The sequence below is a fragment of the Ovis canadensis genome, chromosome 12 (genome assembly GCF_042477335.2).
Source record: "Ovis canadensis isolate MfBH-ARS-UI-01 breed Bighorn chromosome 12, ARS-UI_OviCan_v2, whole genome shotgun sequence".
Lineage (NCBI taxonomy): Eukaryota > Metazoa > Chordata > Mammalia > Artiodactyla > Bovidae > Ovis > Ovis canadensis.
Genome location: NC_091256.1, coordinates 14,651,683 through 14,671,404, shown reverse-complemented (window position 1 = coordinate 14,671,404; position 19,722 = coordinate 14,651,683). Strand labels below are relative to the sequence as shown.

At 55.1% G+C, this 19,722-nt stretch overlaps 1 protein-coding gene across 2 annotated transcripts in view; it reads left to right on the top strand.

Annotated features, from left to right (window-relative positions):
• The first annotated feature begins 236 nt into the window (after positions 1-236).
• The window catches only part of SLC26A9 (solute carrier family 26 member 9), a 28,464-nt gene continuing 8,978 nt past the window's right edge, over positions 237-19,722 (top strand). For both annotated transcript variants that reach the window (XR_011247622.1, XM_069545244.1), the window contains exons 1-15: positions 237-326; positions 7,304-7,446; positions 10,014-10,153; positions 10,259-10,369; positions 11,016-11,191; positions 12,670-12,834; positions 13,624-13,776; positions 14,104-14,186; positions 15,140-15,287; positions 15,514-15,627; positions 15,823-15,900; positions 16,437-16,532; positions 18,527-18,633; positions 19,378-19,447; positions 19,566-19,658. Coding sequence is in view for 1 of the 2 variants with exons in the window: in XM_069545244.1 (XP_069401345.1) it covers positions 7,322-7,446; positions 10,014-10,153; positions 10,259-10,369; positions 11,016-11,191; positions 12,670-12,834; positions 13,624-13,776; positions 14,104-14,186; positions 15,140-15,287; positions 15,514-15,627; positions 15,823-15,900; positions 16,437-16,532; positions 18,527-18,633; positions 19,378-19,447; positions 19,566-19,658 (1,659 nt within the window). In the remaining variant the exon portion in view is untranslated. The remainder of the gene's footprint in view (positions 327-7,303; positions 7,447-10,013; positions 10,154-10,258; positions 10,370-11,015; positions 11,192-12,669; positions 12,835-13,623; positions 13,777-14,103; positions 14,187-15,139; positions 15,288-15,513; positions 15,628-15,822; positions 15,901-16,436; positions 16,533-18,526; positions 18,634-19,377; positions 19,448-19,565; positions 19,659-19,722) is intronic.

Sequence of the window (19,722 nt, the reverse complement as noted above, 5' to 3'; positions counted from 1 at the left end):
GGGTGGATTTAGGAAGTGCCAAGCTCCCATCAAACAGCCCTGCTCCTTGGGCAAAACAAAAAAAGGGCTGTTCATTTGGGACCTTTCTTCCCTTATCTCCTTTTCCTATCTCCCCAGGCTTAGCTATGGTGTAGTGTTCAAAACCACTTCCCCTCCGAGCCAATCGGAAGCCGGGGCTCACCCCGTGGCCCTGAGGTAAAGTTATTTATAAACGCCTCCCTGGATTATTTGAGCAGAGCCCTTTCGCACACCTCTCACACACCTTTCGGCTGCCCGCTCCCCAGACACGCCTGCAGCCCTGCCCAGACGGCCCTGCTCACCCACCGGTAAGCACCAGCCAGGTGCCCCTTGGACTGGGGTCATCCCTGGAGGAGGGCAGGGGTGGGGGGTCTGTGAGGGGAGGGATGACAGGGACCAGCTGGCCACGGCGGCAGCTGTTTGCCAACCTGAGCACCTGTAGGGAGCAGGCTCTGGGCCCCCAGGGTCTGAGAACAGTGCCCAGCCCTTCAGCCCTGAGAAGCCCCTGGGGCTCTCACTTCCATGTGAAGGTCTCAGCTGCAGGGCCAGGGGCCAAGGGAGCGAGCAGGACAGAAGCTCCAGCGGAGAGACCCGCCAGACCCCCAGGGCTTCTTCCCTTTGCAGAGGAAAGAACAAAAATATTGGACCTTCCCTGGGGCGCCAGCCTTCTAGGCTGCTGGCTGCACCTCTCCTTCTTTGCAGGTCTTGGAAGCAGCGGGTTCTTAATGCTTGGCTCTCCAGTCTCTATGCAACTGTCTCCCTGTCCTTCTGCCCCAAGGTGTTCTCTCTCACTTGTTTGCTTCTCCAACTACTCAAGGCACCTGCCCCTGTCCGCTGTGCCCCCTGAGTCCTGAGAGGTTGGAGGAGGTTGGAGGGCAAAGGGGCGCTTAGAGACAGCAAGCAGGGCTCCATCAGGCAGGCAGGCAGCAGCAGGACCCGGCAACCTGACTCCTTGGTGAATGTTTCGCTTAGGAGGGTTGGACCAGCTCCTAACTCCTCATCCGACAGCTCAGAGGGGGCCCACATCATCCTCAGGCAGGAACCGCCTCCTCCCAACGAGCCCACACGGTCCCCAGGCTCGGCCAAGCCGATCTGACATTCGAGCACAAGCTCCCCCACTTACACTTGATCGCACTGAGCCTGAGGACCAGAGAAAGACCAGCTTTAAGGTCGTGCCCCTTGGAGAGGCGCAGCATGCCAAGTAGGGCAAACCAAGAGAGGCCTTCCTCCCAGCGGCATCACTCCCACTGCCACCCCTCTGGCACGGCCCTCCCAGCCTCCCTCGGCCCTGGCATTCAGGGTCTGGCAAGACCCTCCCTGGGCAACACCAAGACTGGCACACACAGCTCTTTCAGCACCAGGATGGTCTCTGTGGGCGCCTCCCAGAGCCTGGTCGACTAACCTGAAGCCTCATTTCTATGAAAGCTTGGGGGACAGAGGAGGATTCATTTCTATCTCTTGGTGTCCAGTCTTTCAAGGGATGGTCACAAAGCAGGTATTTAGTGAATGCGTGTTGAGCTAAATCAACCAACCCACATCTGATCCCAGGGAAGTCCCTGAGGGAATGAGTGACCAGGTCAGCACTGAGGAAGCTCCAGATTTCTTAAACCAGAGCAGCGGGCCCCTCACTGGAGTCCTTGGACACCCAGCTGCTTCCAAGAGGTACACAAGACTAACCCTGGTCTCCATACAGACCTTCAGGAGCCTGACCTGAAGTGTTTCAGGCACCCATGACCTTGGCCAGGTCTCACTGCTGGGAAGTGCCTTCCTGCTGGAGCTGATTCCTCAGCCCAGCAGCTGTCTCCAGCAGAGAAAGCAGAGAGGGGGCTTGCAGGCTTAGAGACGAACAATGGGATGGGGTGGGTGGCAGGGATTCCCCCCGGCGGGGAAGCCAGGCCCTAGAACAGCCAGAGAGCAAGAAGGCAATTCAGGGAGATTTCACGCTCTCCCCTGGCATTACCGGTGAGGGAATCGGCCTGGGGTTTGGGGGTGGGAAATTTGCCCAAGAAACATGGAGGCGGTAGAGATAAAAGGAATGTTGATAAAAAGGTCTTGGAAACTCACAGGCCTCTCCGCCCACGCTCCTTCATGCCAGAGACGTGGTCGCCAGCGGAGACCCCAGCCCTCCTCTCCCATCATTAGCTCCCACCCGACACACCCCAGCACCCACCCTTTCCCTCTGGCTCCCACCCTGGATGAGACGGGGAGGAACCAGCAGCTAGAGCAAAGGGGAAGCCTGAAAGTGACCTTTCCTCTGCCCAGGACACAGTGATTGCTCGAGTAGGGACCAGTGATAAGAAGACCAAGGGGGGTTGGCCAAACTGGGCTTGTTCCTGTGCCTGGCACGTGCGCACATCAAAGGACTCCCCTCCAGTCACACACACGCCCCACAGGGCTGAGGAGGAAGTCAGCCTGGGCCACAGTGACGGGACCACCCCCAGGCCACCGAGACCCCACAGACGGGCTCTGCAGCTCTCTGTTTCCCAGGTGTCCTGCCCCTTCTGAAATGACTTCTCGGTCCTCCTCTCACCAGTCCTGGAAGCTTTCAGAGGAACAAGGGCATGGGGAAGGGCACATGGGAGGCAAGTAAGAGCAGAGTGGAAAAAGAAGCCCAAGAAAAGCAGAATGACCTGCCTGAGGTTACAGAGGCGCAATGAAGAGACCCCTCCAGGGTAATCGGAGTAATAATGATCACAGTGCAGATTTGTTGCTCACATACCGTGGCCGGGCACCGTTCCAAACCTTTCTATGCATTCACTCGGGCACGATGCCCAAGCCCATCTTTGCCCACAGTATTCTCGTGGGCATTGTAGACAGACCTTGTCAGAAATACAACTGGGAGGAGATTGCAGTGGGCTTTCTTTCGAATGAGCTCACTGCAGGGGGATTAAGATTCTGAGGAAGAACCCAAGAGGAGTGTCTGCTCTGTCTGTGCCCTCCCAACAGAGTCCATTTCCCCCTGTCCCCACCCCCAGCTCTGCAAAACCCCCATCCCCCCTTGCCCCAGATGTGACCCCAGTCCCCTGCCAAGCCTTGGGGACTATCCAGACACCCACTTCTCCTGCCCTCTCTCTTCTCTTCTCACCTTCTGCTGCCCTTAAGCCCCACGCCCCCCTCTAGGTCTCTCCGGTGACTCAGGACCTGCTCTCCTTGCCTCCACACTGGGGAGGGGCCGGGCACCCTTTTGTTCCTCCATATTGTCACATGGCACCTGCTGTTTGTCCCCGATCCAGTGGGGGATGGGGGGCTCTGGAGGGGCCCACACCGTTTGACGGGAGGCAGGCTGGGTGATACACACCTATGGCAATGGAGCACTTGACTTTTTTCAGCCATGCTGACATCATTTGGCAGGGCTGTGTGTTTGTTTAACCAGGAATCAAGTCTTCGTGTTCCCTACACCCCCTCCCTTCTTGCTCCCTCTTTCACCTTCGTGCCCCTAGCCAGGCATTGTAGGAGCCCTTTCTGGGGGACTGGGAGGCCCTGGACTCTCTGAGAACCTGGGGAGCCACCTAGGAGAGGTGCCTCCCACCACGCTGCCAGCTAGCCATTTTCCGCCTCTCCCTCCCATCCCCCTCTCCTCCAGGCCAGAAGGGCTGGCTGGGGATGAAGTAACCTCCCCTCCGAAGCCCCACCCAACCTCAACCCCTAGTCTTGGAATTAGGAAGTATGACTGGGGCACCTCCTCACCAGGAGCTGGGGAAGCTCGGGGGTTTGCAGGTTTGCCACTCTGTCCGTCCCTGTCCTGGGAAAGTCCAGGCCCGGGGAGGAGCCAGAACCTCCCACAGGGCCCTCAGGAGGAAAAGCAGAACCTGGACATCCTGTATCACTGGCTGGGGTGGAAGGTCACGGGGTGTCCGATACCACTCAGGGATGCCACAGAGCAGAATCAGGGTCGTCTCTGGAAAGTCTGGGGCCTTTTCAACAGGAGCACTTGAATTGGAGTCAAAGGCCTGGCTCAAAGTCTCATCTCTGAGACTCAGTTTCCTCGTCCACAAAATGAGAGATTTGGACCTGCCTGGTCCTCAGGTCCCCTTCTGAACAAAGCTTTCTGAGGCTGATGGGCTGCTGGGCTCTCATTTTTATACATAGTGCCCACTCAGGTTTGGGAAAGCTCCCAGGGCCTTCTTCCCTTCAGCACCCATGTCTAGATGAAGACAAGCAACCTAAGGGGAGAGAGACAGATTTTACATTCCACAGAAGGGAGGGATCTTTTCTCCTCTGTCAATGGGAACTCCCCCAACATCTAAGCCCCATCTGTAAAAAGTCTGCCCACAAGGGCAGCAACAGTCCCATGTCATCCAAATCCATCTGTGCTCTCGAAAGGATTTCCAGCACCAATGCCCTCTTTCCTGCCTCCCTTTGCTGGAAGCCAATAGTGGTGTGCAGGCTGGAGGGGTCCAAAGAAAGGAGTTTTGAGGAGAAAGAGATCCGAGGTGAGGGTGTTCAGGAAAGGCATCAGAGAAAAGGAGGAGGAGGGCAGGCAGAAGGAAGAGAGGGAGGAGGAGGAACCTAGCAGGTCTTAAGACTGGGCAGGGCTGAGTGAGGGCAGAATGAGTCAGGGCATCTCAGGTAAGGTGGAAAGTATGGAGGGAGCCCCAGAGGGAAAACTGAAGAAGCTTGCTCAGGTGGGGTGAGTGGACAGCCCGGATACAGAGGGCAGATGCAACCCACAGATCTACTGAGTCCACCAAAACAGGGTCAGCTGATGCATGGACAAGCATGCCAAAATAAGGAGTCTGGACTTGATCCCCTCCTGGACACGAAGAAGCTGAGAGTTTCTGAGCTGGGGGTGTGGGCTGGGGAATTGGTCAGAAGGCTAATGCAATAGTCCAGGTGTGAGATAAGACCTGGGAGTGACACCAGAAGGAAATGGCAATGGGGTTGGATGGGCTGCTGAATGTGGAGGCTGCAGGAGGGAAAGGGCAGGGACAAGTATGCCGGGTAGCGAAAGGTGCCACTGAGGACCTGAGGGAGCCAAGCAGGGGAGCCGGGTGAGTGGGTTCTGTAGGATCAGATCTGACCACCCTCTCCCCCAAACACGCACAGCCCTAGAACGCAGAGCCCCTGGTATCGCTGCGTGCTGCTTGGCATGGAAACAAGATCTTCCATTGCCTCCTCTTCCCTCTCCTGGTGCAGCCCCCTTGAAAATCCTGGCTATTCCTTTATAAGTGGTCCGTTTGGTGGCCAGGCATAGACTCCCCAAGTCTATGAGTCTTCCTCTGAAGCCAGGCTGGAGCTCTGGGTCCCTCCAGAGGGTCATGATCCCCACTCATTTCTCCCACAGAGCCCACCAGGCAAAGCACTGGGAAGGTCGGACCCTTCCAGACCCACTGAGAGGGTGGGGCGGGAAACGGGGAGCGAGGCCACCCTGCCTCATTGGAGGTGAAGGGCTGGAAGCCTCTGAACAGTCTCTCCCAAGAGGGAGGGAGCACCCTCCCATCTTAATCATAGTAATCATTGCCGTTACCATTCACTGGGTGGCCTTGGACGACCAGACTTCACACTCATGATCTCATTTAGTCCTCATGGCAAATGCCTGGGACTGTTATTATCCCCATTTACAGATGAAGAAAACTCTGAACCCAGGTCATCCTGGCTCCAAAACCTGTGCTGTTTTCCTTATGTCATGCAGTCTCTCTACTTGTCCCACTGAAATGTCTTACAGGCCTTTACTCTTATTCAGTTCAACCCATGTGTTCTCCAAAAAGAACATTTATTGATTCACTCAACAAGCAATTGTTGGATGCACACTAAGCACCAGGCAAAGGGCTGGGCGGGCCCAGGCGCTGTGGGCAGACTCACCCACACCTGCCCTGCCAGCTGAGTAGCATCTGGGGGCTTCTGCGGGGCACCGTGCTTACAGGTCCTGGTGGAACTCAGGGTCCTGTGACCCAGTGAATGGGACGCACCAGCCTGACCTTCATCTACCTGGACACAGTCTTATCCACAATAGCAATTTACATTTATATCACTCTTACATTTTACACAAGCCTTTCTTGTCCATTTACTCATCTGACCCTCAAACAACCTTGTGAGGTTATGGTCCCGCAGTTTTGCTGATGAGGAATCTGAGGTTCAGAAAGGAATGCTGTTCCTTCCACTTCACCCGTAAAGCCAGCACTAGAACCCAAGTCTCTGGGCCCTTAGTTAATGCATTTCCCTCCTCTCCCCCAGGGTGCTCTTCCACAAAAAGTATCAACCAGCCTGCTCCCCTCTGACAACCTGACACTCACCCAGCTTCTCCCCTGGGAAGCCTGCGGAGGAGCATCTTGAGTCCCCGTGTGGTTTCTCACTTGTAACTCTCTCTCAAACCTTTTGCCGAACTGGTTACAGCCATCCCACACTCTCCCCCTGGGAGACATCATCTCCTTCTAAGCGTATGCCATCTCTTTTCTCCCCCTCCTTCTTCCTCTGAGGTCGTCCAGGCAGGCTTCTCCCAGCGCTGGGGGGCAGGGGACAGGAGGGGGAGCCAGCAGTTGGAGGATGGAGGAGGGAAGATCTCTACCGGGAGCTCCTCTGGGCCTCGGGGGCCTGGCACTTAGCTCTGCTCTGCTCAGCTCCTGGAACGTCAGCAAGGTTGCGCAAAAAGCAAGGAGAGAAACATCAGTATACAGGGTGGGGGAAAGGTTAGACACAGGAAGCCGTGGGAGGGCCAGCCAGCGCAGACCATCTTGGTTTCCCCAAACACCACTGTCCCCCTGGGAAAACCTGTTGGTGAAGTCCTAGGCGGCTCCTTTAAGAAGAGTCCTCCCAAGGTCACCCTGGCCATCCCCCTGCCTCCAAGCAGCCTGCTCTCTTTCTTCCAAGCTGACTGACAGGAAGGTATGAGCCTTTCTGCCCTGGAAACTGAGGTGGGAGGGCAGGGCAAAGGGGCTTGCGAGGATACCAGGGGCCAGCGTGGGTCGCGGGGAGCATGACAAGGGAAGGAGGGAGAGGATCAACCCGCTGAATCCCAGCCATGACTCCTGCCCTTGCACTCCCGCCTCCTTGTTGCCTGGTGTTCAGCGGGGGTGACAGTGATGTCATAGACGTGGAGTGCCAGCCACGTGCTGAGTGCCAAGCAAAACAGCCAGGGCAAGTGTATGCATCACCTGTGCCTGGGAAGGAAGGCCACCAGGAGAAGTGAGTCTGGTGGAAAGACTTGAAAGAGGGAAGGGAGGCACCTTGCTGGCTGGGGGCGGGGAAGACAGCATAAAACCCTGCTGAGCTAGGACCAGAGAGAGATGGCCCAGGCCGGCGCTGAGAAGGGATGCCCCTCATCCTCCCGACTCTGTTTCTCCCAAAGCTTGTAAATGCCCTGAACATGAGCCAGCCCAGGCCCCGCTACGTGGTAGACAGAGCCGCATACTCGCTCACCCTCTTTGATGACGAGTTTGAGAAGAAGGACCGGACATACCCACTGGGAGAGAAACTTTGCAACACTTTCAGGTAACATGGCTGGAAGCCCAGATTCCTCTCCCCTCTGCTCCCCACCAAACCCTCCCTGCACCAGGGCACAGCTCCTATACCGCTGTCCCTCAGACGGTACTTGGGAACCCTGAATTTGAGATCCTACACCTCATCTTTACTGAGACCCTCGAGGAAATGGGGAACCGGGACAAGGACCACTCACAGGCCCAGAGAGGCTGGCAGGTGTCCCGACCCCTGCATGGGGTCTCACCATGCTCTCAGCCCACGAGAGTCCCTCCTGGTTCTCAAGGGTGCTGGGAAAGGGTGCGTCGCCACAGCAGGTCAGAGCCCTTACTTCTGCTGTGCCTTCTCCGGTCCTTTCCTCACCAAGGAAAATCTGAAGCCTCTCCCACCCCATGGCCTTTGTCCTCTTTCTCTCCTGGATGCTCTTTCCCTTCCGAGGTCCAGACAACGCTTAAAGATAGCACCTAATTTCCTGGGCTCCCCTAAAGGATACTTACCAGGATGTGGTCTCACCAGCTTGTCCCACTCTCAGATCCCTGGAACTGGGCTGGTGGGTAGTGAAATCACACCCATACTCCACGAGGTGACCAATACCTGCACTCCAGGAACCTGAGGCTATGAACTTTACCTTCCCCCCTTTGCAGACAGCTGGTAGACCTCCCTCAGGCCTCACTGTGGTCCGTGGTAGAAGTCACTTCCCCACTCCCCTGGGGAAACAGCTGATTCACTTACCTGAATTGAGGTCACTGTCAATGGCTGAAGTGGAGATGCAGGTGGAACTGGTTCAGGCTGGGGGATCACCCACTTGAGTCTTCACTAAAAGCACCAGCCCAGCCCTATCTCTCCTGGGAGGCTCCGTCTCTGCCTGGTTATATAAAGACCTTGTCAGCATTTGTGCCAAGGAGTTTAAGTCTGTGTTGTTTCTGTACTGGAGGGATGAGGATATCTGCTGTTGTCCTAAAAGAGGATGATGGAAACCATAAAAAGATGTAGGGAGCTAACAATTCCCATGTGGCTGGCAGGGGGGCCTTGAACAGTGCCTGGCACACAGAAGGTACTCCAACAAATTTTTGTTTAATGAATGAATGAATGTCAAGAAAACTAACCCACTTCCCACTATCCTCTTCCCACTTGGCTCCTAGAACCTCTCTATAGGTGTTTAGCATCTGTTTCCAGATCTTATCTCAGACTTCAGAGAAGTCAGATTGCTTTGCTCAACTATGGCAGGCTTGCAAGTAAGGCTGGACATGTACAAGCCCTTGAGTGGGTTGTTTCACTCCCCCAGCCAGCTCTCCATTCGTGAGTCCAGTTTTCCCTGCCATGAACAAACCTGAGAACAAACCTAGGGGCCTGCTTCTCTCTTAGGACAAGCCTATAGAAATGCTTTAAGCCATTTACTACCAGTCCAACTCCCTGCCCATCATCCCGGGGATGGGAGAGGCCCTACCCACTGCAGAGGGGCCGGGGGAGTCCACAGGCGATGGTGATGCTCTTCCATGAAGTGCTGGTTGGGACAGAAAATCTACCCAGATTTTAAAGGGTACAAAGCATTGTCTGTGTTGATTTCAGTTTGTGGTGACATCCAGGGGACCCAGGGTCAGGGAAACTATTGTTGAGCAACAGTAAAGAACAGGAATCGGTGCTGGGCAGGAAAGGAGGCCTAATCACAGCAAGCCAGTGAGTCACCAGGTGGGCCCTGAGCATTTGAATTCCCTCAGCTGGGAGAAGAAAAGCGAAGGCCTCCCCACCTCTTCCGGGCATCAATCCACCAGCTGTCATCCTTGAGATTGAAGGCCCTTGTTTTTACCGCTTCTGAGTTTCTGATGAAAGGACCTCAAGGTGTTCAGCAAACAGGGGAGGGATCAATGCTCCCCACCCTGTGCTGACCAACAAATAGTTTCCCCATTCTTCCCTCTTTTGATGAATTAACAGGGGAAAGAATTCCAGCATTGGAATCACCCACAAAGGATGGTGGGTCAGCAGAGGCGTACCCTGCGGGGACAAAGAAGCCTTCCTGTAGGGGGAGGTTCCAAAAAATACAGCAGCCGCCCCCATTCAGACTGAGTTCTGATTCAGGCCCATTCTTTCATTGTTCATCCACTCATTTTTTCAACAGATATTCACTAAGCATCCCAGTGTGACGCATGAGGTGTACAAAGCTGGACAAGAGACCAGGCTTCTTTCCATGCTAGTTTCACTGTGTAGTGGGGGAGAGAGATGGAAAGCGAGAAATTACAGCCCGAGGTATTGCTACAGGAGCCCAGGGGAGGGTAACCAAGCCTGTTTTCAGTCAGATCAGAGAACGGTGGTCTGAGCTGGACTTGACACCTCGGAATGCTAGGCATCCACCAAATCCATGCCTTTAAGAGAAGTCTTGTAGACTTCCCAGGTTAGCAGAAGGCAATCAGAAGACCTCCAAGCAGTGTCTGGAGCAAGGTAATGGCTCTAAAGAGAAAAGTCTCTGCCATATAGAGTGCGTGCTCACTGAATTTTGCATGAATGCATGACCAAGAACAGGATATTATGACAATTCCCAACTCTGAATGCAGTGCTAACTGAAAACCTGCCCTCTTCCCCTCCAGATGTTCCTCAGCCAAGATCAAAACCACAGTGTTCGGGCTGCTCCCCATTCTCTCTTGGCTCCCCAAGTACAAGATCAAAGACTACATCGTCCCCGACATTCTTGGCGGCCTCAGCGGTGGATGCATCCAGGTCCCACAAGGTCAGGGGGTCCCCTACGCCAAGCCTCTTCCCCTTCCCACTCCGCCTTCTGTGACTGCATCACCCAGCTGTGCCCCAGGGCCTTGACTCTCTGTGTCCTGTGCAGGCATGGCATTCGCGCTGCTGGCCAACCTTCCTGCCGTCAACGGCCTCTACTCCTCTTTCTTCCCCCTCCTGACCTACTTCTTCCTGGGGGGTATCCACCAGATGGTGCCAGGTAAGGCCCCTCCCCTCTTAGCAGGCGGGTGACCTGGACCGCGAGGATGGGTGGTGGGTGGCAAAGGGGATTCGGGTGCTTTCCCATCTGCATTCTCCCCCTGCTGGCGCTGCTTGGTCCCAGAGGGACCGTCACCATGAGTGTCCATCCCAGGTCTTCTGTGACCTTGGAGAAGCCGCACAGCTTCCGTGAGCTCAGTTAGCATGACCCGTTGAGTCTCCCTCCCTGGAATGTGGGGAAGACTTGGCAGAACAAGAAAGGCCATAAGGGGTTGAACAGATGCGAGAAATGGCCGTCCAACAGCCATCATCCATCAGGCCAATTCAGGGACATTCGGAGTTCTCTGGTGTGAAATGAGACAGAGGAAAAAGGCCTGGTCACAAAGCCTGTTTCCAAAGCAGGCTCTGCTTATATTTCCAAGCCTGTTTCCTCTCGTTTCCAGTAAAGTAATATTAACAGTTGGGGTGAAAGCACCTGGAAGAGTGTAGATCATGGTCAGATACGAACGGTGACTGTGATGCCGGAGAGGACCCTGGAGGCCCTGAGCGCCATCCCTGTGGGGCTAGGGAGCGTTCCGGGCCCTCTTCTGGTTCCCATGGGTGCCGTCCAAACCTCTGACTTTTGCTGGCTGGGTGGGGCACCACAGGTACCTTTGCCGTTATCAGCATCCTGGTGGGTAACATCTGTCTGCAGCTGGCCCCAGAGTCGAAATTCCGGGTCTTCAACAATGCCACCAATGAAAGCTATGTGGACACGGGGGCCATGGAGGCCGACAGGCTGCACGTGTCGGCAACGCTAGCCTGCCTGACGGCTGTCATCCAGGTGAGGAGCTCGGCTTCCGTCTCTGCCAGGGCCCCCCCTTAGGACAGCATCAGCTCACATCGCCCCTTCCACAGAGGCCCAGCCTTGACCTTAAAGCTGATTGAGGCCTCTCCATCCTCCCTCTTCCCCATTTGGAGGCCACAAATGACCCTAAAACAGAGTATCTCACCTGTCCTCAGCAGATGCCTAAGACCAGCATCCACACCTAATAAAACTGTCCTGAGCTAATGACTGTCTAAAGGGCTCATGGCCTCTCTCCGATATCCTTTCCAGTGCCCAGCTCTCTGCCAGCAGTTTTCCATTTCTGTAACATTCCTTATCCCCCTCCAGCCGCCTCTGCTCCAAGCCACAGCACCTCCCGCATGAGATAAATTGCATTTCCGCCACATGCAAAGGACTCTGCTAGATTTTAAACAGGCAAATACAGCAGGACAGAATGTAAGAGCAGGAAGGGGCCTCAGAAGTTTCATTCATTGATTCATTCAGTTAAGGGTTTTTTGGTTGTTTCACCATGCCAGGAACTGGGCTAGGCTCTGGGGATAAAAGATAAGTAAGAAAGAGGCCCAGTTCTCCAGAAGCTCATAGCCCAGCGGAGGAAGTAGCCATATCAACAAATAAATGTGTAAGCGGTAAGATAAGCAGCAGAATCGAGCTATATATGAGCAGCTTAGGGAACATCAAAGAGAAAGAGAGGAAGTGACATTTGACCTCAGTTCCAAAGGATGAGTAGAAGTTGACCGGTAACCACAGGAAAGAGGTACAGAAGGCCAGTCCAGTCAGAGAAAACAGCACCCCAAAGCACTGAGGCCTAACAGAGCGTGAACTGACCAGGGAATGGAAAAACAAGGCATTTGGTGTGGCTGAGGGGCAGGAGGCCTTGGGAGAATGAGCCGGAGAAGAGGCCGGAGAAGCAGGCAGGACCAGTCAGTGAAGTCTGAGGTCTGTCCCTTAAGCAGCAAATTCGGTTCCTATTTGGCAGTCAGATTGGATCACTCAGACTCTGGAGAAGACGATGGATGGGAAGTAGATTAGAATCAAAGCACGGGACCAGTTGGGAGACTATGAAGAGGCCCACACAAGAATGATAAGGGCCTAGACCAGACTGGAAGAATGCTTTGCCAGGATAAACAGGGCTTGGGATATTAGAAACGAAGGGTGAGGGGGGATGACTTCCAAGTTCTGGGTTGGCCAGTTGGGCGGACGGGGGTGTCAATTGCTGAGAGGGCAAACACTGGTGAGTACTAGCTTCATTCCACAGTGGAGGAAACTGGAGCCAATGAGGTCAAGTGTCAAAGGCCTGTGACCCGAGGGACTAACTTTCTCTGTCAGCACAAGGCAGGACAAGGTCACAAGGGACTCGTTTTCCTAGAGCTACCACTATCTCGGGGCTGCATGGGCTCCAGTCCTGGGCTTGGGCCAGGCAGGTGTGAGAGCGGCTGGCCCGCCGCGGCCTGACCCCACCACCCCTCTCCTCTCAGATGGGCCTGGGCTTCATGCAGTTTGGCTTTGTGGCCATCTACCTCTCTGAGTCCTTCATCCGGGGCTTCATGACGGCCGCTGGCCTGCAGATCCTGATCTCCGTGCTCAAGTACATCTTCGGACTGACCGTCCCCTCCTACGCAGGCCCGGGGTCCATCGTCTTTGTGAGTCCATGAGTGCACCCCTGCGAGAGGGTCTTGAGCAGACACGTGAGCCGAGCTCACTGTCTTAAGAAGTTGTGAGCACCTCACCATGACATGTTCTCAAGCAAAGGCTGTCTGACCCATTGTTTAGAGTGGATTTCAAGAGGTTCCCATTTGGGGAGGGAGGATCAAACACATGACCTTGAAGGCTGGCTGAGGTTCTCTGTGGTTGTTGTTCAGTTGCTCAGTCGTGTCTGACTCTTTGCAACCCCATGGACTGCAGCATGCCAGGCCTCCCTGTCCATCACCAACTCCCGGAGCTTGCTCAAACTCATGTCCACTGAGTCCGTGATGTCATCCAATCATCTCATCCTCTGTCGCCCCTTTCCCCTCCTGCCTTCAATCTTTCCCCGCATCAGGATCTTTTTCAATGAGTCAGCGCTTCGTATCAGGAAGCCGAAGTATGGTTAAATCTCTGTGGTTAATTCCTGCAGAAAAGGAGAGGTGCACTCTCCATCAGTTCCCCATTCCAATGCCTCAACCCCTGCCTACCTGGAAAGTCTTTCCTTATGTCTAATCTCCATCCCTCCTCCATTGGCTTGAACTCTCCCTAGAGGAAAAGGAAGGGAATCAGCCTTCCCGTCCCAGCATGGAGACCGGGGTGGGAAGCGGGACCATGAGTAGGGTCCAGATTCTGCTTTGCTGTGCCTCTCAGAGCACTGACGACACCTCTCGCTGGCTCAGATGCTGGGTGGTGGCGGTACAGGAGGAAGGGGTGGGAGCCCACGGGCGTGATGCTCTCTCCCCCAGACCTTCATTGACATTTGCAAAAACCTCGCTCACACCAACATCGCCTCGCTCATCTTCGCTCTCATCAGCGGTGTGGTCCTGGTGCTGGTAAAGGAGCTCAACGCCCGCTACATGCACAAGATCCGCTTCCCCATCCCAACAGAGATGATTGTGGTAAGGGCCGTGCCCAGGGCTGGGGTGTTGGGGCCCAAGCAAGAGGCTGTTGGAAAGGAATCTAGCTCCAGCTGGAACCAGGAGAGCCCCTCTCCCCATCCCTCCCCCACCCGCTTGCCCTCTGTGAGCTGGTAGGACAGAAGGTCTGGGGTGAATCCACTCCACCCCCGTGTGCGGCTGCCACTCTTCCCGATCCTCAGGTGGTTCCCTCTCAAGGAGTCAGGGGAGTGGGATTTGGGGTCCCCAGACAAAAGGGAGACTTGAGAGGGACCCTTACCCTGGCCCCAATTTAGAGCCAGTCCTTGTTCTCTGTTCTGGGTTTTGCAGGTAGTGGTGGCAACAGCTATCTCCGGGAGCTACAAGATGCCCAAAAAGTACCACATGCAGATCGTGGGAGAGATCCAACCTGGGTGAGTCCAGGGGGCTGGGAAGCCTGGCCCCACTCCCACTCTCCTCCCCACCTAGGTTCAGAGTCAGAAATGAGATGAACTCTATAAAGTGTGTTATAAAGTCTATGACACTGACCAGCTATGAATTGTTACTATCACTTATTATGAAGAGCCGTACAATGCTAGCTGTTTCACGAACAGTGGGTCTTAACAGCCACATGTGTGCATGCTAAATCACTTTAGTCGTGTCCAGCTCTCTGCGACCCCATGGACTGTAGCCCACCAGGCTCCTCTGTCCATGGGATCCTCCAGGCAAGAACAGTGGACTGGGTTACCATGGCCTCCTCCAGGGGATCTTCCCAACCCAGGGATCGAACCCTCATCTCTTACGTCTCCTGCATTGGCGGGCTGGCTCTTTGCCACTAGCACCACCTGAGAAGCCCCCTTAACTCCCCCCAAAAGTTTCATCTGACAGGTGAAGCCTCTCTGATCAGCCCTCCTCTGGTTCTTTGCCTCGCTTTAATGCACGGGCTCTCTTATCCACATGGGAAAAAAGCTATTAGGATCAACAGAATTCACCAGCTATCTACTCTGTGCCAGGGACTGTGCTGGGCCCTAGGAGGAGAGGACCAGTGTTCATACGGCAGAGCGGGAGCAGACAATGGAGAAAAGGCCTCAGAGCGCTGGGGGCTGTGGCTCTGGGACCAGGGAGAGTAAGGAGTCCAAATTCTGGACGTGAACGAATGAGGCCCTACCACTTACTAGCATGGTGACCTCAGACAAGCTGTGTTCTCTACGTCTCGAATTTTTGCGGTTTCAAGGGGAGTGGTGGTGGCTGCCCTGCAGCGTGACACTGAGCATCCAGTTTGGCAGTGGTGGTTCGCACAGAGGCCCTGGCCCCCTGTGGGTGCTGAAGGACTCGAGGTGACCTCCTCACACCCTTGGGCCCTGCCCTCTTTCTGGCTCCTTGACAGTTTCCCTGCTCCCGTGTCGCCTGTGGTTTCACAGTGGAAGGACATGCTTGGCACGGCCTTCTCCCTGGCCATCGTGGGCTATGTCATCAACCTGGCTATGGGCCGGACCCTGGCCAACAAGCACGGCTATGATGTGGATGCTAACCAGGTAGGTCCGGCCACCCCCAGCAGGGCTGAGCAGGATGGGCCAGGGCCCACAGAGGCCTGACGAGGGATGTCAGGCCTCTTTGGCTGACTTCTACTTGGTTGGGAGTGTACGGCTTTAGAGCAGCTGGGTCACGCTCAAGTCCCAGATCCAGCTAGCTTGAACGACCATGTTTGGTCTATACCATGTGCCCCACCCCCCAGCTTCCAATCCTGCCCTGTGCCCATAGGAGATGATCGCCCTGGGTTGCAGCAACTTCTTTGGCTCCTTCTTCAAGATCCACGTCATTTGCTGTGCTCTCTCTGTCACTCTGGCCGTGGACGGAGCTGGAGGAAAATCCCAGGTGAGCACTGGGTCAGGGCAGTGGGAAAGGGATTGGGCGGGGCAGCACGGCTGCCCCAGAGAAGCCAGGTCAGCTGGTCTCCAGCCTCCCTCTGCCCTCCTCTGGCTCCACTCCGCCAAAGGCATTTATTGGGGAAAAAAATCAAGAGCAAGAATTTCACACCTGCGCCCTGTTTCCATCTCTTTCTCTGGATAGGTGTCAAGCCTGTGCGTGTCCCTGGTGGTGATGATCACCATGCTGGTCCTGGGATCCTATCTCTACGCTCTCCCCAAGGTAAGAGCACAGCATGAGAGCAGAAGCCAGCGAGATACTCCAGGAAGAGCAGGCCTTAGGAGCTGTGTGATGCCTCACAGGCTGCAAAGTACCATCACTGTTACCCTCTGTCCTAGCCACAACCTGCGAAGTAGTTAACGTAGGTTTTACTCTCGCCATTTGACAGGTGAGGGAAAGTGAGGCTAAGAAGCAGCGACAAGGCTCAGAAGCGCAGGGCTGGCCTCAAACTCCAGCCTTCTGACCTCAGGGTCCACACCCGAGTCAGTGTTTACAGCATCTGTGGGCCCCTGGCTCAGAGGGCCCTAGACACAGGCTGGGGATGAAGGAAGGGGGGATGGCAAAATTCAGGCCCAAGGGCCCTCTGGCTCCAGCACCTGCGCTTTCCAGCCCTAAGGTTGAGTGCAAAGATCTGGGGGCTCTGCCCGTTCTAGAACTGCAACTCCGTCCTGCCAGGCTCCAGAGCCAGGTGTCCATAGGAAGGGCAGGGAGAAGGGGCCACACAGCAGGTGACGGGGAACAGTGTTCTCCTTCCCCAGTCTGTGCTAGGAGCCCTGATTGCTGTCAACCTCAAGAATTCGCTCAAGCAGCTCGCCGACCCCTACTACCTGTGGAAGAAGAGCAAGCTGGACTGTGTGAGTAGCAGGCGGCCCCGGGTGCCTGTCATGCCTGGTACCCCAGGCACTGCAGCCCCCAGGCCTGGCATCCTATCAGTGGCTCCCTGCTTAGCGTGCACGCAGTCGCTAAGCTGTATCAGACTCTTTGTGACCCTATGGACGGTAGCTTAACAGGCTCCTCTGTCCATGGGATTCTCCAGGCAAGAATACCGGAGTGGGTTGCCATTTCCTCCTCCACGGGATCTTCCCGACTCGGGGTTTGAACCGTCATCTCCTGTGTCTCCTGCATTGGCAGGCAGATTCTTTACCACTGGGCCACCTGGGAAGCCCTAATTAGCATAACCGAGTGTTAACAGCTCAGCTTTTGGAGTGAGACAGCTTATGTTCAAATCCTAACTCAACTGTTCACTGACTCTGTGACCAATGGCAAGACCCTTAACCTCTCTGAGTCTCGGCTTCCTCATCTGTGGTCACAGGTATTTTATACCCTCCAACCCCCGACCCCGACCCCCAGGGATGCTTATGAAACGAGATAAAGCAAGTAAGGAACACATTGTCTGAACTGTATCTTGTGTTCAATAAAACTTAGCTATTATTATTTTTATAGTTCCAAAAAGCAAAATGAAGTCATTTTAAAAAACAAAAAACCTAGAACACAAAGCCAGTGGACCAGGATCTTGGGCAAGCTAAGACTTCTGTGGAATTCTATCTCCCCATCTGTACGCAATGGGGGTGATATTCACGGCTGCACCATACACTGGTTCTGAGGATTAAATGAGATCAGAATTGGAAAGCAGCATGTAACTGTGAACACTTAGCAAACATGACTTATTGCTTTGATAGTCACATTCCCAACACATCTCCCACTGGGCAGTAGAAATGAGGCTACTGTGTACGGACCACACTGCTTACCACACTTGAGCCCAGCGTAAGCTGTGAGAGAGGATTTCCTAGCCTCCTTTCAAGATGAGGACACCAAGCCTCAGAGAGGTTAAGTAACCCATCAAAGGCCGCAAAACTGGTTAGCGGCAGAGGCTGGAGCCTCTGGAGTCTGTACTTGGAGTCTCAGCCTCCAAGCCTCTGAGCTGTACTGTCTCTGGGGGAGGAGGCACACTTACATGGTAAGGAAGGAAATCCTTAAAGTCTGAGAAGTGAGTGGTCCATCTGGAGTCCCCCTCAAGTGAAGGACGAGGATGGGGAGAAAGATGAGGCCCCAGCATCCACCCCAAAGGTCTGCTTTGCCGTATCCCAACCATCACCCCACAACAGCAATAGTCCTGGTATTCACATCGTGCTTTGGGTTCACATCTTACCCTCCCTCCCTCTGCCCTGCACCCTCCCTCTCGCCATCCCCCACCCTCCTGGCTTGCACAAACAACCCAGCCCCAGGCCATCAGGTCAGGAAGCTGAGGGCCGGTCGAGTGCACACTTTCCATCAGATGGAGGAATGGAACTCACGTTATTGCACCCATCACTAGGCTTGGCAGGACCCTATCTTCATTAATCCTTCAGTCCTTTCATGAAGCTGGTATTATTATTCACATAGCTGTGTGCGCGCGCTAACTCGCTTCCGTCCTGTCTGACTCTTTGCAACACCATGGACTGTAGCCCACCAGGCTCCTCTGTCCATGGGATTCTCCAGGCAAGAATCCTGGAGTGGGCTGCAGTGACCTTCTCCAGGATTCACATAGCTAGTAAGTGAATATTCACAAGTAGGACAATGAAACTTGGAGCCCAGGCGTATCTGTCCCAAGACTCACAGTCTTTGACTGTGCCACGCCAGCTCCCAGTGGGCTCGGGGGTTGACTACTAACAGCCAGACAGGACCAGGGAGCCACCCTCAGTCCTCTGGAAGTGGGCGGGTATCACCGAAGCTCGCCTACGTGAAATGCTGAAAAACTGCCATGAAGAGGGAAGGGTGGTCTGAGGTTGGGCTAGCAGAGAAGGGCCTCGGCTGACCCCAGAAGCGGGGAAGTACCCCTAGGCCTACTCTGACGTCTCTCTCCTCACAGTGCGTCTGGGTGGTGAGCTTCCTCTCTGCCTTCTTCCTGAGCCTGCCCTACGGTGTGGCGGTGGGGGTCACCTTCTCCGCCCTGGTTGTGGTCTTCCAGACCCAGTTGTAAGTAATGGCCCCTCCCTCAGGGCATGGCCTTCAGGCCCCAGCCGGTCTGCAGGGACTGCCGTGGGTGGCCTGGCACAGCTCCTGGGCCCCGCTGCCCGCGGGATCTGGCTCTGGAGGGGCTGCCAGGCCCGAGGAGAGCCCAGCCCCGCTAGGACTGCTGGCACAGGCGGGGCTGTCTGACTCCCATGTCCTGAAAAGCTAGGGGAACCCATCACGGTTGTAGAGGGCTAGGGGCCGAGGAAGCGGGGTCGGGCAGGCGGGTGAGACTCGGTGTCCTTCCAAAAGTGTGCCAGACCCCAGATCAGATGGGATCCCACCCCGAGGGAGCCGTGGGCCAGAGGACAGCTAAGTCTCTCCCATAAAATGTTAAGTGAAGCAGACAGGGGGTCCAGCCCAGGGCAGGAAGGGTCCTGAATGTCAGCGACCTGTCTTCTCCTCTTGAGAACTCAGAACCAAGAAGCGGTGACTTTGGGGCCGCTTCCGCTTGTGTTCTCCACCTTCCTGCCCACTGAGCCCCCGCCTGGCAGCTATGTCAGGGAGCTGCCTGCCATCTCTCTAATTATAGCCCAGCCACAGGCCACCAGGCGTGTGTCTCCAGCGCAGAAAGACAAACAGAAAAAGCCCAGGATCAGGACGGGACCCTCTCCTCCCCTACCTCTGCCCAGCCCCCAGCCCAAGCGTCCCTCCAGGCCTGTCTGCTAATAACATTCTCTTATGTTTGTCTTTCCCTTCTTCACTCAGCCGTAATGGCTATGCTTTGGCCCAAGTCATGGACACTGACATTTACGTGAATCCCAAGACCTACAATAGGGTGGGTAATCCAAGCTTATGACCGCCCTCTTTCTCCCTGCATCACCCCACATAAAAGGGTTTTGTGAAAAACCGATAAAAGATATTGCTGCTGACTGAGCTGACTCTCCCTGCCACAGGTCCAAGAAATCCAAGGTGTAAAGATCATCACTTACTGCTCTCCTCTCTACTTTGCCAACTCAGAGATCTTCAGGCAAAAAGTCATTGCCAAGGTAAGGCTCAGTCCCCTGGTGACCAGGGGGGGTGGACAGAGTATGCCTGGCAGAGACAAGAAAG